General features: G+C 45.8%; 2 protein-coding genes across 8 annotated transcripts in view; one reads left to right on the top strand and one right to left on the bottom strand.

Annotated features, from left to right (window-relative positions):
• The window catches only part of MFAP3L (microfibril associated protein 3 like), a 42,681-nt gene extending 31,638 nt beyond the window's left edge, over nucleotides 1–11,043 (bottom strand). For 2 of the 7 annotated variants that reach the window (XM_070608152.1, XM_070608133.1), the window contains exon 1: nucleotides 9,760–9,896. The gene's annotated coding sequence lies outside the window, so the exon portion shown is untranslated. Of the gene's footprint in view, nucleotides 1–9,759; nucleotides 10,052–10,426; nucleotides 10,823–10,916 lie in introns of those variants that run through there. The other 5 variants (XM_070608124.1, XM_008524910.2, XM_070608137.1 and 2 more) reach the window with 5 other exon arrangements.
• Nucleotides 9,177–14,051, top strand: part of LOC103554072 (ras and Rab interactor 1-like) — a 35,987-nt gene continuing 31,112 nt past the window's right edge. The window contains exons 1-2 of the mRNA XM_070609408.1: nucleotides 9,177–9,369; nucleotides 9,563–11,211. Of these exons, the coding sequence (XP_070465509.1) occupies nucleotides 9,177–9,369; nucleotides 9,563–10,275 (906 nt within the window). The 3' untranslated portion in view covers nucleotides 10,276–11,211. The remainder of the gene's footprint in view (nucleotides 9,370–9,562; nucleotides 11,212–14,051) is intronic.

The following is a 14,051-nucleotide window of genomic DNA, read 5'->3' as shown; positions in this document are numbered from 1 at the left end:
TTTTCTATGCCTGAAATATACATTCTTATTATTGTTGAAATGAAAAGCAACTGCCTACTTAACTAATACTTCAAAATGTCGAAATCATCCCGCAGTCTTCATCTCTCTGGTTGTTTGATTGAGGCCATTCAGATTCACAGCATAGGAATGGGATCGCCTGGGCCGCCTTCTTTCACCAGAATAAGATTTCATCTATTTGAAAAAATATGCTCAATAACTGGAGAGGGTAGTTTAAAAAGCTTCTCCTCCTTCCTCCTTTACCAGCCCATTATCACAAAGTGGAATTGCATAACGAACAGTTCTCTGAATCACACATGCCAAGTGTTTTTAATAGACTCTCACTAAGGACCGGATCTTAGTGAAAAACAGGTCAGAAGAGATCCTGCAATTCAAACTCTACTTGGTTTACTTCTTATTAAGAGCATGACAACGATGTCTCTTAGGCTCACCTAGCATTTATGGTTTAGAAAACACTCTCACAGATGTTATCCCATCTGAGCCCCAAAGTCATCCTCTGACATGGGCAGGCCTGTGCGGTTCTGTCCACATGGACAGTGAAAGAAGCTAAGGCCAAGCCAGAGACCCACGAGAAGCCCCTCGAGAGCCACGTCCTCTGACTCTCACTCCAGGGCTCTTGTAACCTGTACACAGCGATCAATGAGTGAATACCACAGCTTAGGCGAAGTGTCTAGATGCCATGGATGTCCAAAGTGTCACACTTATCATTTTAAAGCAATAATTTAAAAATATTGTTATTATTTAAAAATTTTGTACATAAGAGCAATACTTTTCAAAATTTGGTTGGATCTGGACAATCTTCTGGGTGGCTTTAGTGCATATCCCAAGATTAATCTTCCCCTAAAGTTAAATCGTTTTCAATAAATTATCTTAACAAAACACCAGAAGGAAGTTGAAAATATGGGTTCAATGCTTTCCACACAGAATTTTTTTTTTTTTTGAGGAAGATTAGTCCTGAGCTAACTGCCAATCCTCCTCTTTTTGTTGAGGAAGACTGGCCCTGAGCTAACACCCATGCCCATCTTCCTCTACTTTATACGTGGGACGCCTACCACAGCATGGCTTTTGCCAAGCGGTGCCATGTCCGTGCCTGGGATCCGAACCAGTGAACCCCGGGCTGCCGAGAAGTGGAACGTGTGTGCTTAACCGCTGTACCACCGGGCCAGCCCCTCCATACAGAATTTTTGAAGGAAGCTTTGCTTTTCTTTTGGCTTTGATGGGAGAAAGCCCTGCTAGGCTGAGCATACTCTCTAGGTGTTCTCAATGATTTCTCAGCTGGGCAGTCAGATTCATATAAGTGATAAAAACAGTTAGGAGCCAGTCATATCAATTAAGCAGAACTCAAAGTATTTCTGAGGCTACTATTATCAGTTTAGTACCAATTGCCGCGGGGATTAAAAAAAAATTTAAGATCAGATCTTTCCCCTACAGGTGCTTAGAATCTTGATGATACCTGCATACAAAGCAAAACATAATTAAGCACTAAACTGGGTAAATACCACAAAAATTCAGAAGAGGCCCAGCTGGAAAGGTCACAGAATGTTCCCTGGGGTTGGCCAAGTCTTGAAGGATGAATAAAGGAGAAAGGACAGTTTCCCCAGCAGGAGTAAAGGCTTCGTTTAGACAAGCAGAGGTGGAAATAAACACGGCATGCCAATTAAAAACAAAAATCTCTGTGACAGTGTGTTTTAGCAAGACTTATGCAGTGGATCCGCTGGGCATGCCCATCTCAAGAAGTCTGGGATAGTAGGACACTCCTCCAGAAATTCTATTTAATAAGAAGGCCCCTAGGGCTTTTTAGGAGAAATGATAAAGAGGACTCTGGGACAGATGATCCATTACTTAGGAAGTAAAAACTAACACCCCAGTGAAAGAAGGGAGACAGGCATAACCTGGAGGTAGAGATGACACGCCCTACAAAGAAAGGAGGGAATCAAAAGTCCACTGTAGGTCCTGGGTTCTGATACTCAAGGAGAAATGCTCAGCCCTCAGTAAAGCAAAGGACTGGTAATACTCAAACGTTTTCTGGAAATTAATTTCAAGTTCCTCGACAGTGTTTTAAAATGGAGAAAAACATGTTACCTTTGGGACGTCTAACAAGGACTAGACTCACTCAGAGACCAAGTAATCTAATGTTGTCCTAATGTTGAAGGAAAAAACCTTGTCTCCAACTTGGGACTGTCAATAGGAAGGACAAAAAGGTGTGCTGGGAGAGGGCAAGAGCAGAAGTGCAGCCATGGCCAGTAAGGAGGCAATGTAGCCCAGGGCCCGCTTTAGCAAGGAGGCAGAAATTGACAAAGTGAAATTAACAAGAGCAGCTGAGAAGCAAGAAAGTTCAATGGTTTCTAGATGTTTAAGGCCCCCCCCCCCCTCCCCCCCGCCACGTGTAAAGACCTAGAAGGAAGTCCTGGGTGAAGCTTGGAACCAAGCACTAATGCAGTCTTCACTCATGACCTTCCCCTGCTGAGGACCAGGGAACGTGGGTTTGCATCTTCAAGAGAGCACAGTCACTGTGCATCTACCTTCTTCTTTACAGGTGAGCCAGGCCTCTGGGAAGAAAGGAGTTAGCTGGTCAACTTGGGACGGTTCCCAATGCCACAGATATTAAAGAGCTCTCGCTAGAGGGGACAGAAAGTACAGACTTGGGAATAGATGCATCCCATCTCGTCTAGGGGAGGTACTGCATGAACTGATGAGAATGATGTGAATTAGCCCCAGCCTGGGCCCTCCACCCTGTCTGAACTGGGTGGGCCCTATCGATGGGTAATTCTGGAGCACTTCATCCCAACCCATTTACTTCCTTAAGGAGAAAAACCTTCCCTTACACTTTTTTTTTCCCCTCAATGGACGGAAAGAGTGGGACTATATTTAAGCATCTGCTCAGCAAGCTTCTTTTCCACTGATCACAAAGAGTCAACTTCAGCCCAGCTTCTACACGAGTTACCTTCTAATCTGGAATTAGGGAAGTCCACCCGACACCAATATCATTTCAGTCTCACTAACAAGCCCTGAACACCTCTGTTCAGAAGCTGGAGAACCATCAGGGAATTAATTCTTCTTTTTTTCTTTGATGCCTCCTTTACAAGGTACGTGCCCTGTGACGATGAACTTCTGACTTCTTCCCTCACACACAGCTCTGCATTTGGGCTTTCCTCCTCCTCTGCTGCTTTAGCTCCCTCTGGTTAAGCACAAGCAGAGGAAGTTAGTGTCTCTGGTACTGCAAAGCCTTGTGCTCGGTAGGAGAGCCCTCGAGAGCTGCTCTAAGGTTGTGATTCTTTTGATAGGGTGTGCCTTCCACCCTTCTGCGGACCTGAGAGAGATAATCCAATTACATGGGAGTTGTTTAAGACGCCCCCTTGCCTTCCGTGCCCACATGTCTACCACGTCCCTGGTCTGTCCCTGGTTTACGTGCTCATCATCGCTGACCAGCATCACTCTAACAGACTCCTTCCTCACTGACCTGCCTCTAGTCTTGCCTGCCTCTAATCCACATACCATGTTGTTGCTGACGTTAGCTGACTCTAAAAGATCTGATTTAAAACAAATTCCATGTCTTCATTTTGTCACTAGCATAAAACTAAAGTCCTTGGCCGCACATATATGATGCTTCATGGTCTGACTCCCATCCACCTCTTTAACCTCATCTCTGGAGCTTCCCCCCACCCCCATCAAGTACCCTTTCCTGAGCTCCCTGTAGCCCCCACAACACCTTTGTGCCTCCAGCTGGCCATCCTGCCATTCTTAACCTTGCACATCTGGCAAACCCCTACTTAGCGGTTAGCAAGTCTTGGTTTAAAAGCTCTCTAAGATTCCCCAGGTAGCCCCAGACACTCCTTTTCTCACTGACCTTTACCCGTAACTTCATATTTTCACTGTAACTGATTTTTGGCACATCTATCCCTCCAATAGATTATAAGCTTGCAGGTTATCAATATTTGTTGAATTAATTGATGAATTAATGAATGGCTGATAGAGACTTATCTGAAGACACAGATTTGGAGACATTGGTGTATGGGCTATTGATGCAGTCAGGAAAAAAAACTCACCCAGAAGGAACGCAGTAGGCCACAAGACGAGAAGACTAAGGTTAGAACCCAGAAAAAAGAGAGTGAAAACCCTCAAAGACAGAGGGGGAAAAAAAAGCAAGCCGGGAGAGAACTAGGGGCATGTATCCCAGAGATCAAGATGCAAGAAAAAGGGAATGGTTTACACTAAGCCGGTCCCTTACAGTGGAAAACAACAGTTATTACATGATTATATATGGAAGTTTGGGTAAAAATCTTAGTTATGCAAATAGAGCTACACAATATAGGTACACTGTTTTGTTTTTATTAAGATAAATCTTAATCAAGTCTTACTGTTGTTTCCAGTATCAGACTTTGCCAGCCCAGGGCTTCATTTACCATGTCGTCTGAAAAATGTATTTTCCTCCTCCTAATTTTTTTCTCACATATAGTTTAGTTTCAATTCAGAGCCACTCCTGTATCACTAAGGTAGAAGATGTCTTTCTTTTTTAAGGACTGGCACCTGAGCTAACAACTGTTGCCAATCTTTTTTTTTTTTTCTGCTTTTATCTCCCCAAATTCCCCACGGCACATAGTTGTGTATTTTCAGTTGTGAGTACTTCTAGTTGTTCCATGTAGGATGCCTCCTCAACGTGGCCTGATGAGCAGTGCCATGTCCGCGCCCAGGATCCGAAACAGCGAAACTCTGGGCCACCGAAGCGGAGCGCACAAACTTAACCACTCGGCCACGGGGCCGGCCCCAAGAAGATTTCTTCAGTTTAGATTTTCCAGACATACAGAAATGTCAACTCATCCAGACTATAAGTTTTTACAGGATAGACATTAAGCCTTTGTACATAAAAGAGACTGAATAAGGGGCTGGCACCCGTCCCCGCCAAATATGGAGCTCATGGCAAACACTGCTACTGGATTGTGACCATTTCCTAGTGGAGCCTGTACAAGCCCACAATATTACAACCAACTGGTCAGAGTTGGCCTAGGTGACATCGCATCATTCTCAAGTTAACTATGTTAAATTTGAGCTTTCACAGCTCTCTGCTAACGTCTGCATGTGCAGCAGAGCAGCTGCCGGCTAAGAGGACAACGAGCAGAAAAAAAGTCAAAATGTGACTTGGCCCTTGTGTTTTACTTTCTATGACGTTCTTAAACTGTAAATAAAAATTTTCTTATGCTATTATTTCACACATGCACTCAAATGTTATTTCAGATCAATTCAGAGAACTGAATTATATAACATGCTGGTTCCAGATCTCTATCCATCACTGACCACCTCTGGTGAGACACCCTTTCTCAAACTGCCCTGTGAAACTTGGGGTTCAGCTCTACACGGCTTTCTTAGGAAGACAAATCAATCTGGCAGCAGTCTGTTCATTACATATTCCTGTTTAAAAATCCTTAGCTGGTTTCCCAGAGTTGATCCATAACAGGATAAAGTCCTTGCATAATATCGAGTTCATCACAACGAAAGGACTACTTCATTCCCCTTCTCCTGCCCCTGTCCATCTTTCCATAATACAAAATCTTTCTTTGCATATGGTCGTATTAGCTTCCTACGGCTCTTTTCTATGGCACCAAGTCACAAACTTAGTGACTTACAAATTTGCTTATGAGCTTTCAGTTCTGTGGGTTAAAAGTTCAACATGGGTCATGATGGGCTAATCAAGGAGTTGGCAGGGCTGGTTCCTTCTGTAAGCTCTAGGGGAACATCTGTTTCCAAGCCTTTGCCAGCTTCTATCGGCTGCCCACACTCCTTGGTTTGTGGCCCCCTTCCTTCCCCAAAGTCAGCAATGGCCAGACAAGTCTTTCTCACATGACAACACTGTGACACTGACCTCTGCCTCCCTCTTTCATTTATAAAGACTCTCATGATTACATCTCATGGGTCCACTGGATAATTCAGAATAATCTATTTCAAGATCCTCAACTTAATCGCATCTGCAAAGTCGCAGAGGGGATATTATTTTTGGGGGGCATTATTCTAATTACCATAATGGTGTTTCTTCTGCCTGGAGAGTCCACTTCTATGCTTAAAAGACTCCTAACCAATTCCTTAGGCATTCCTTAAGATTCTATGTTAATATCACTGTGTTCATGAGGCCCCCTCCTCCTCCAACTCAAGAAGCTCATTCCTATGTCTCCTTAGTCGTGTACATACACCTCTCCTGGAGCACTTATTTTGTACCGTAGTTTATTTGTCCTCAAGCATGTCTCTGACTAGATTATGAGTCACCAGTTTTATTTGTTTTTGCCGCCTCAAGGGCCTAACCAGAAAAGATTGGGGAAGAAAAATGAACGTGATACTTAATGAGTAAAGACCTCAGGTGTAGGCATAGGCACAACCAATGAATTCACAGGACTTCTGTTTTGAGTATAACTTAGAAACTAGCTGTGACAGCTCTTAACTGGTTATCACATAATCAGCCAGCCCCCCAATCCTTTAACCATTCCAGGGAGGTATAATAGTATGGGGGATCAGAATTTACCATCCCCAAATGTGTTTCTTCCGCTTCACTATTTTTAAGAACTAAAGAATCAGAAAGAAACTTTGACCTTCTCTCTAACTGCCTAAAAGAATTTAAGATAGAAGGCCTGTTTCAGGAAGGAGTTATCACCACAGATAACTATAATGGTAGATAGGGAGGAACCAAGCAAGGCCCATTTGGTCAAAGTCTTCCCCAGGTCCCATTGTCTTTGCAAGGTTTGGCAAACATTTGTGTACCAAACATTTGCTTTTCCATCTCCATGTGAATTACCTTTTGCTCCTTTGAATTCCAAAACCACATCCTCCTTTGTCTTTAGCCAAAGAAGGTATATAAGTGGTGGCTTCAGGCATTTTAATGAGTTTCTCAGTTTTCCTGGGTTTCCCCCATGTACTCAGGTTATTAAATTTGTTTGATTTTCTCCTGTTATTCTGTCTCATGTCAATTAATTCTTAGACCAGCCAGAAACACCTAGAGGACAGAGGACTATTTCTTCCTCCCCTACAACACCAAAATTAAAAATTAAAACACCAAAAATAAAACTGTTTGCATCTAAGGCTATTTCTAACTTTAATGCCATTTGCCATGGATCACAAAATGTCAAAGTTTTAAGTGTCCTCTTGGGCTTGGCTAGAAAAGGGCAAGCCACACCCCAAGTGCTTGGTTAGATGTCAAGTTAGGGAAGTGATATTATCCGCATGATTCTGAATTCCAAAAAAATGACACTCATGTAACAAATCTGAACTGTACCATGTTGGAGGTTGAAAGCAACTTTACCACAATACTTACTGGGTATTTCAGTATCTGGAAGTTCTTGCATTGAAAAAATAGACCCAAAAGTTCAAATTAAACAAATTTTAAATAGCCTCAAGTATTTAAATTGCAAGCCAAACAAGGAGTTGAATAAATTAAGGTCAGGTGAACGGGGGAGGGGCAAGATCTATTTTTAAAGGCAACAGTTTCCTATAAATATCTAATGTCACTAACACCATCATACAGTATAGAATCTAAAGACATGGAAATCAAACTAAAAATTATGGGCCCAGCAGTTGAATTGCAAGAACCCAACAGTTAGGTACAAAAAAGCAGAAATCATCACCTATTTCCTAATTCGAATACAAAGTCAACTTTGCTATTTTTTTCTTCATCAGGAATAATAAAACCCCTCTTCAACCTAAATCCTGTTGGTTTTGTTAGTTTCTGGTTAGCAGACTCCCTTCTCTCGTGGAAGTCTTGAAGCTATGAGCGGTGTTTAAAAATGCCTTTTGTTAAATTTCATTCTTTCCTAACACTGAAAAAATAGTTAGGATTTTTAGATGCAAAAGAGGGCCCTTTTATCTGTATTAAACCTCACCATTCACAAAGGGGAAACTAAGGCCTTGCTGCTCCCTCTAGGTCAGGAAAAACCCGAGGCTGAGGGGAGAGCGTACTGACTTCCACTTGGGAATGCAGCCTGAGAACACGAGAGCTGCTGCACAGATAAGTTGGCATACATGCAGTACTTCATGGCAGATTTTAAACGTGATGTGTTTTTATAGAAAAGGGAAGCACAACTTCTTAATATTTGTGTTGGGATTTCTCAAGTTTCTAAACTTTTCTAGAAACGTATTTACAAATACATTTAGGAGCAATGAACACCACCAACCAAACTATTTGGTTAAAATGGAGGACTGTAGGTCTAAACTGTAGAAAGAGTAAGCATGTTGTTGCTATTGCTGTTGTTGTCTTGACATTTCAAGCCTTTCCTGCTATTAAATCTCTGTTATGTACAGGCATAGTACAGAGACCACCTGGGTACCCAGAGTATCTGGGATCAGAGCTGGAGCTACCTCAGGCAAGAACAAACATTAAAGGTTATTCATAACCCAGTGAAAAGTCAGTGCACCTCAAAAGTCTACTAAGCTCTACCAAGAACCCAAACAAGAAGATTCGTAATAAGCTTAATAAAAAAAGTGACTGAACCCACTAAGTGGTGCTTATGAAAATAGGCTTGAAAATTTAGCTTTACTTAGAGGTGGAACTCACTCCCACTAAAAAAAGGATTGTTTCCCTTGCTCCTATGAGATCCAATAATCCTACGAGTGGGAATGGTAGCAATGTTTTAGGAAAACCAACACTGGAAATCGCAGTGGGACCTACAAGTTGCATTTTCTGTACAAGTAAAATACCAGTAGAACCACATTGTTCTAACTTACTCTCTCCTGAAAATGAATTTCCTTCCATCTTGCATTTCATCCTGAAAAATTTTACTATGTTCAGCATAGTAGCAACTGAAAAAAAATGTGTTTCATCTAGAAACAAATGTGAGAACACTTTACCAGAAACATTGCGCTTCTACAACGTTCGGTTTCCAAGTTCCTAATAGAAAGCTAAGATAACGCAAAATAAAGATTGCCACAGTAACCAAACTTTTCTGTTAACAAGTATCCTTAAAAACAAAGACAATTCAACCGTAATGATTATTTTCTACAGAGTGAGCAGATAATGGAGCTGCAAACATTCTTCATTTTTTGCTAGCTTGCTTAATAAATCTTTCAACTTGCAAGCTCAAGTTTTTGGAGGCGAAGGCAGGTTAACGGTCGAGCTCAAAATAAACCAGCTCTGCAATTATTTTGTTTTTTAAGCCGTGAAGCACGTTTCCCCATTTCACGCCATGAAGCAATTCGATGTCAACTTCCTTTGGAGTCAAATGCGACAAACTCTGCGAGCTCCAGTCGCGAGGCGGCGGCTCGCGGCGCCCACAGCTTCCCGCACTCCTGCAGCATCAGGACGCGTGTTCTCCCGGCTCCTGACGCGGAACCCGCACTCAGGGCTTTCGGGGCCCGGGACAGCACACCCTCCCCTCCGTCCCGGGGAAACTGAGTCACGGTGACTCGAACGATCTGGAGTCTGCGAAGGCCCCCGCCGCTCCTTGGCTCCCCTTCCTCCCGGAGACCCGGGAATCTCCTCGGCAGCGCGCGGTAGACACTGCGCTCCTCGCCGTAGGAAGGTTATGGCACAAGGCTGAGACGCGCTAGCCCCAACACGCCGATCCCCAAGTCCCGCCCCGCAAGCATCTCGAAGCATCCTACGACCCCCAGGAGCCCGCTGCTGGGACCTCGCGGCGCAGCCTCCGCCAGCCCAAGCGCCCGAAAGTTCCGCGGCCCCGGCGGCGGCAGCCACTCGGCCGCCCACCCCGTGCGGGGCTCCCTGCCACCTGCGCCCCTCCGCCCCAGCTCGCCGGCGCCCCCGCCAACCTGACGCCGCCTCGCCACTCAGGTGGCCGCCGTGCGCCCCTCGCCATGGCCAGCCTGCGAGCTGCCGCTGCGCCGCGCTCCACACCCGACGCGCGGCAGCGCCTACTGCGGGCGAGCCGCCTTCGCCCGCGCCTCGCAGCGATGCGGGCTGCGCCGCGGGAAGCCGGGAGTGCGGAGCATCCCACCTACTGGAGCCGGAGCCGGCCGGTGCCGAGCATGCCCAGTGCGGCGCGCCGGGCGGCGCGCAGGCTGGGGCCGGGCGGTGTGTCGCCGCCGGGTTTTCGCGGCAGCCACGGGCGGGGGGCGGAGCGGCGGCGCGGGCGAACCCGTGGGCGCGGCGGCTCCGCCCGCGGAGGAGAGGGGCGGGCCGAGCGTGCCGGGATGCCCTCCGGGCAGTCCGCGCAGCCTCTGGGCGGAACTCCGCGGGCCCCCGGGCTCCGCTGCGGCACGCCGCGGCTGTTACTGGAGCGCAGGGCGCCTACTTCCGACGCGGTCGCGCTTGGGCAGCGTGACTGATAATTGTCGGGGGCGGGGCGCTCCCGGGGCTTCCACGGCAACTTTTCTGAGCGTCGCGTCCCATGAGTGTTCAGAGACACCCAGGAACAGGCTTCTCCGGATCCCATCCTGGGACACGAGGGAGAACCAACCAACCGACCTCCGAACCTACCCCGTCTCCAAGGCCGTCTGTCAAGCCGCGTTGCAATCAAAAGCTTCGCAGGCCTCCCTGGGTGTCTCTGCTGTCTAGTCTAAAGCCCACACACAAGAGACTGGAAGAAAACACGGCAGGACGTTCACTGGTGGCTTCTGACTGGGAGGTTTCCAGGGATTCTTAAGTTGTCTTCTTTTTTGATTATTTGTAGTTTCTAAGTTTTCTCTAATGAACAACAGGATGCTTTTTTAATAAGAAAGATAGGTTATTCTAAATTTATAAAGAACGCCTGCAGAACAGAAGTTTGGCAGCACTACCCTGCAATGTAAGCAGCCTTTTTTTTCTTTTTTAAGACTTGCGAGAGACAGTCAATTTCGGGGACCGAGACCGGTCTCCTCCTCCCTGGCTCCTCTCGTCCCGCCCCTTGGCCACGCCCACTTCGACCCTTTTACTCCGGTACCTCCCCTTCTCCTTCGGTTGCTGCAAAACCCGGAAAGGTGGACCTTACACACGAACGCTCCTGGTGGCTCGTGCAGCCAGACTGGGCATGTTCCGCCGCCGGGTCAGGGATTGCTGTCAAGGAGAGAGGAGGCTTTCAACGACTCCCAGTTTCTCTTCTCCTTCTCTCTATCCCTGGCAAACAAAACAAAGTAGCGCTTGCGACCTCCTGCCCGGAGTGCAGACCTGCAGAAGTGGGTCAGGACAGGACTGAGCATGCTCGGGGCAGTGCCAGGCTGCAGCACGCGGCTGCATCTCGTTGCCCAAGGTTGATGGAGCTGCGCTCGCTCATCACGACATCGAAGGTCAGGAGACGGGCTCTGGTGGTGCAGGATAGCCTCGACACGTGGACAGGTTGCCGCTGCCTAGGCCCTCCTTGGGAGGAGGAGTGCGTGGGATCTGGCTTACAAGTGAATCAAAGCTTGATTTTGCCCTGAAAGATTGAAATTAGAAATCATATTTTAACAGTAGTTTTATGGCATCTCGAATTTTGGCTCTAAGAACTTTTCAGCCCGTCGTTCTTTCAGGAAACCTAAATCTTCTTTCTTTTCAAGTACTTAATAAGCGTTCTTTGCAATTGCACTAGAACGTTAAATTTTCACCTGTTTTATCAAAGATTAAATCTTTATGTTCACTCTGAAATAATTCTGCAGTTATATTCTCTTTTTTCTTAAGGCAATTCTGCATTCGTTCTGCTCTCTTTCCTTCTGCCTCCCTTTTCCAGTTCTCAGAGAACCTGCAGAATGCTCTCATGCCATCTTCGATCCACTTCAGGCAGGTGTGGGGAATTGCTTTTAATATTCTGTTACAGAAGAGAAGACTGAAATGGAGAAATATTACAGGAAAGAGATTTTACAGTCTCAAGATGGATAAACTTAAGAACCCAGAGAGAGCTTTTCATTGAGCCCAGGCAAGTGAGTGGGATGGTTGTCTGTTTTCTGTATAAAGAGGAGGAAGATGGGCAGGCAGTTCAGCTGCCCTGTGAGGCTTGGTTGATAGTGGGAAATACCCTCAGGGAGGTTGGCTTCATTTCAAACCCAGGCTCCCCCCACCTTCAGCTTCAGGACAGTGGGAGACACCGTCTTTAGGTATCACTCCTGGGAAGAATAAATTTACTTAAGTACTTCCTCCTAGAATCCTAACTTGTGCTGGAGTCACTCTTATCCCTTTTCTGAGCTTTGAAACTCCATTGTTACTGGTACCACCTGGGCATTGCTCTTAAACTTGCCCTGGTCCTGGTAGACACCCACACCACAAATAGTCCAGCCTGGGAGAGGATGGGTAAGACATCTCTTCAATAGTCCATTCTGCCACTCCTCCCCATCTGATGCTTTCTGCTCCCCAGTCTTTCGTGATATGAACCTTTCTTAGTTCTCTGACCTCTCTGACTATTCCTTCTCATCTTCCTTCTCCAGGTTCTTTTCCTTGGCACCACTCCATTGTGGGTGTTCGGTCCTGTGGCCTCTTCCCTTCTCATCTCCCGCTGGACTCTCAGCCACTCCAGTGCTTGTCAGTACCAAGGCGGTGTTCAGTTGGCGTGTGCACATGGGTTACACTAGTTGTTTATTGCTGTGATCTTTTCTGGTGGATCAGGCACCTATTCTGATTGGTATCTATGCCTAACCATTTGTTCATACCACTTGTTAGTATTTGGAATATTATCTTTGCCTCAAACTACAAGTTCTAAATATCTCCCTGAGTTCAGACCCTTATATGTAATCTACCAAATAAGTGCTGTGACCCTCAGGAAACTTGAGCCCAGTATGTCCCAAACAGAACTCACGAGCCGTAGTTATTCTTCTGCCTGTACATGCTAGCTTGGTTACTGGTGCCCCCATCTTCTCTGCACACCACAAATATGGATGTTATCCCAGCTTTGTCCATCTGCCTTTCCCCTACCATCCAGCTGGTGACTGACACTGTCCACCCTGCCCTTAGATATCTCTCAATATGGACCCTTTACCTGCACTGCCCTCTTCAGGCCCCATCATCTTTCCCGGAAGGATCTTCTTTCTGCGTTCCCTCCAATCTAGCCTCTATGCCTCCTCAGACTTTTCTTTTTACGCAAATTATATTTCAACACATCCTTAAATGCTTCAGAGTGCCTACAGGATAAAGTCTCAGTTTCAGGCTTGAACTGGCTGTTTCCCTCTCCACATTAGCCTCCAGCTAGTGCCTCCTAGCTTCCCATATCCTAGCCAATCCGAATTACTTATCATGTGAATTCACGCCTCCATGTTCCCTTGGTTCTTTGTCTCTCCTCTCCCCTTGCCCACGCCTTGGGGAACTGTTACCTCTTCAAGACCCAGTTCAGGCTGGGTCTCCTCTGACCTCCCCAAGGTGACTTCCTCCTGAATACTTCACCTGTACCATACACCTTTTCTCCATTTTGACACCTAACCTTGATTTATTTTCCTGCGTCTCCTCCACTACATTGTAGGCGACATGACAACAAGGGCTTGTCTCAACCGTCTTTGTATCTTTGTTCTCAGTGCTCAATAAAATTTTACTTAATAAATGAATGATAGACATATGTGCCCATATAATATTTAAAGTTCATTAATTTTTAAAATTCCTCTTGAGAATTGTAAATAGAGTGCAAAGAAAAAATACCAGAACAAAGTCACCTCTATACAGCCTGCTGCATGGTTATGCTCTTTTGACAGAAGCGAGATTTCAGAGTTGGCCTTAAACCCAGTGAATTTTCTTCAGCTTCAGAAATCAGGAAGTGTTTTTGAGCCCGTCTGATGTACTTGTTTTATCAGTCTGTAACTGCACAAAGCCCAGCACTGTGTTGCTAATTAATCCACAGATTCTATTGTTCTCTATCATTGTGTTTCCTTCCACAGGGTAGGTGTAACCTTCTAATTATATGGTTACTCCTTAGAATAGATTTTAGTTTTTCTGTTGAAGGTGTGGCACCCTGGGAGGGCAGATTAACCATTTAGGAATGAACATAATTTTTACAGTTCTACCAGCTCCATTGTCTGCTGAGAGCCCTAGAGCTAACTATGGAGGCACAGACTGCCTGCTTCAGAATCCCCTGGGGGAATGATGAACCCATTCCAGACCTCCTGGATAGAGTGGTCCAGGGGGAAGCGATTTTAACAAGCCCTCCACAGGATTTTGCATACTGTATTTGAGA

Source organism: Equus przewalskii, chromosome 2, assembly GCF_037783145.1.
Source record: "Equus przewalskii isolate Varuska chromosome 2, EquPr2, whole genome shotgun sequence".
Lineage (NCBI taxonomy): Eukaryota > Metazoa > Chordata > Mammalia > Perissodactyla > Equidae > Equus > Equus przewalskii.
Note: the sequence above shows the minus strand (reverse complement) of the source record. Positions and strands in the feature narration are given on the sequence as shown.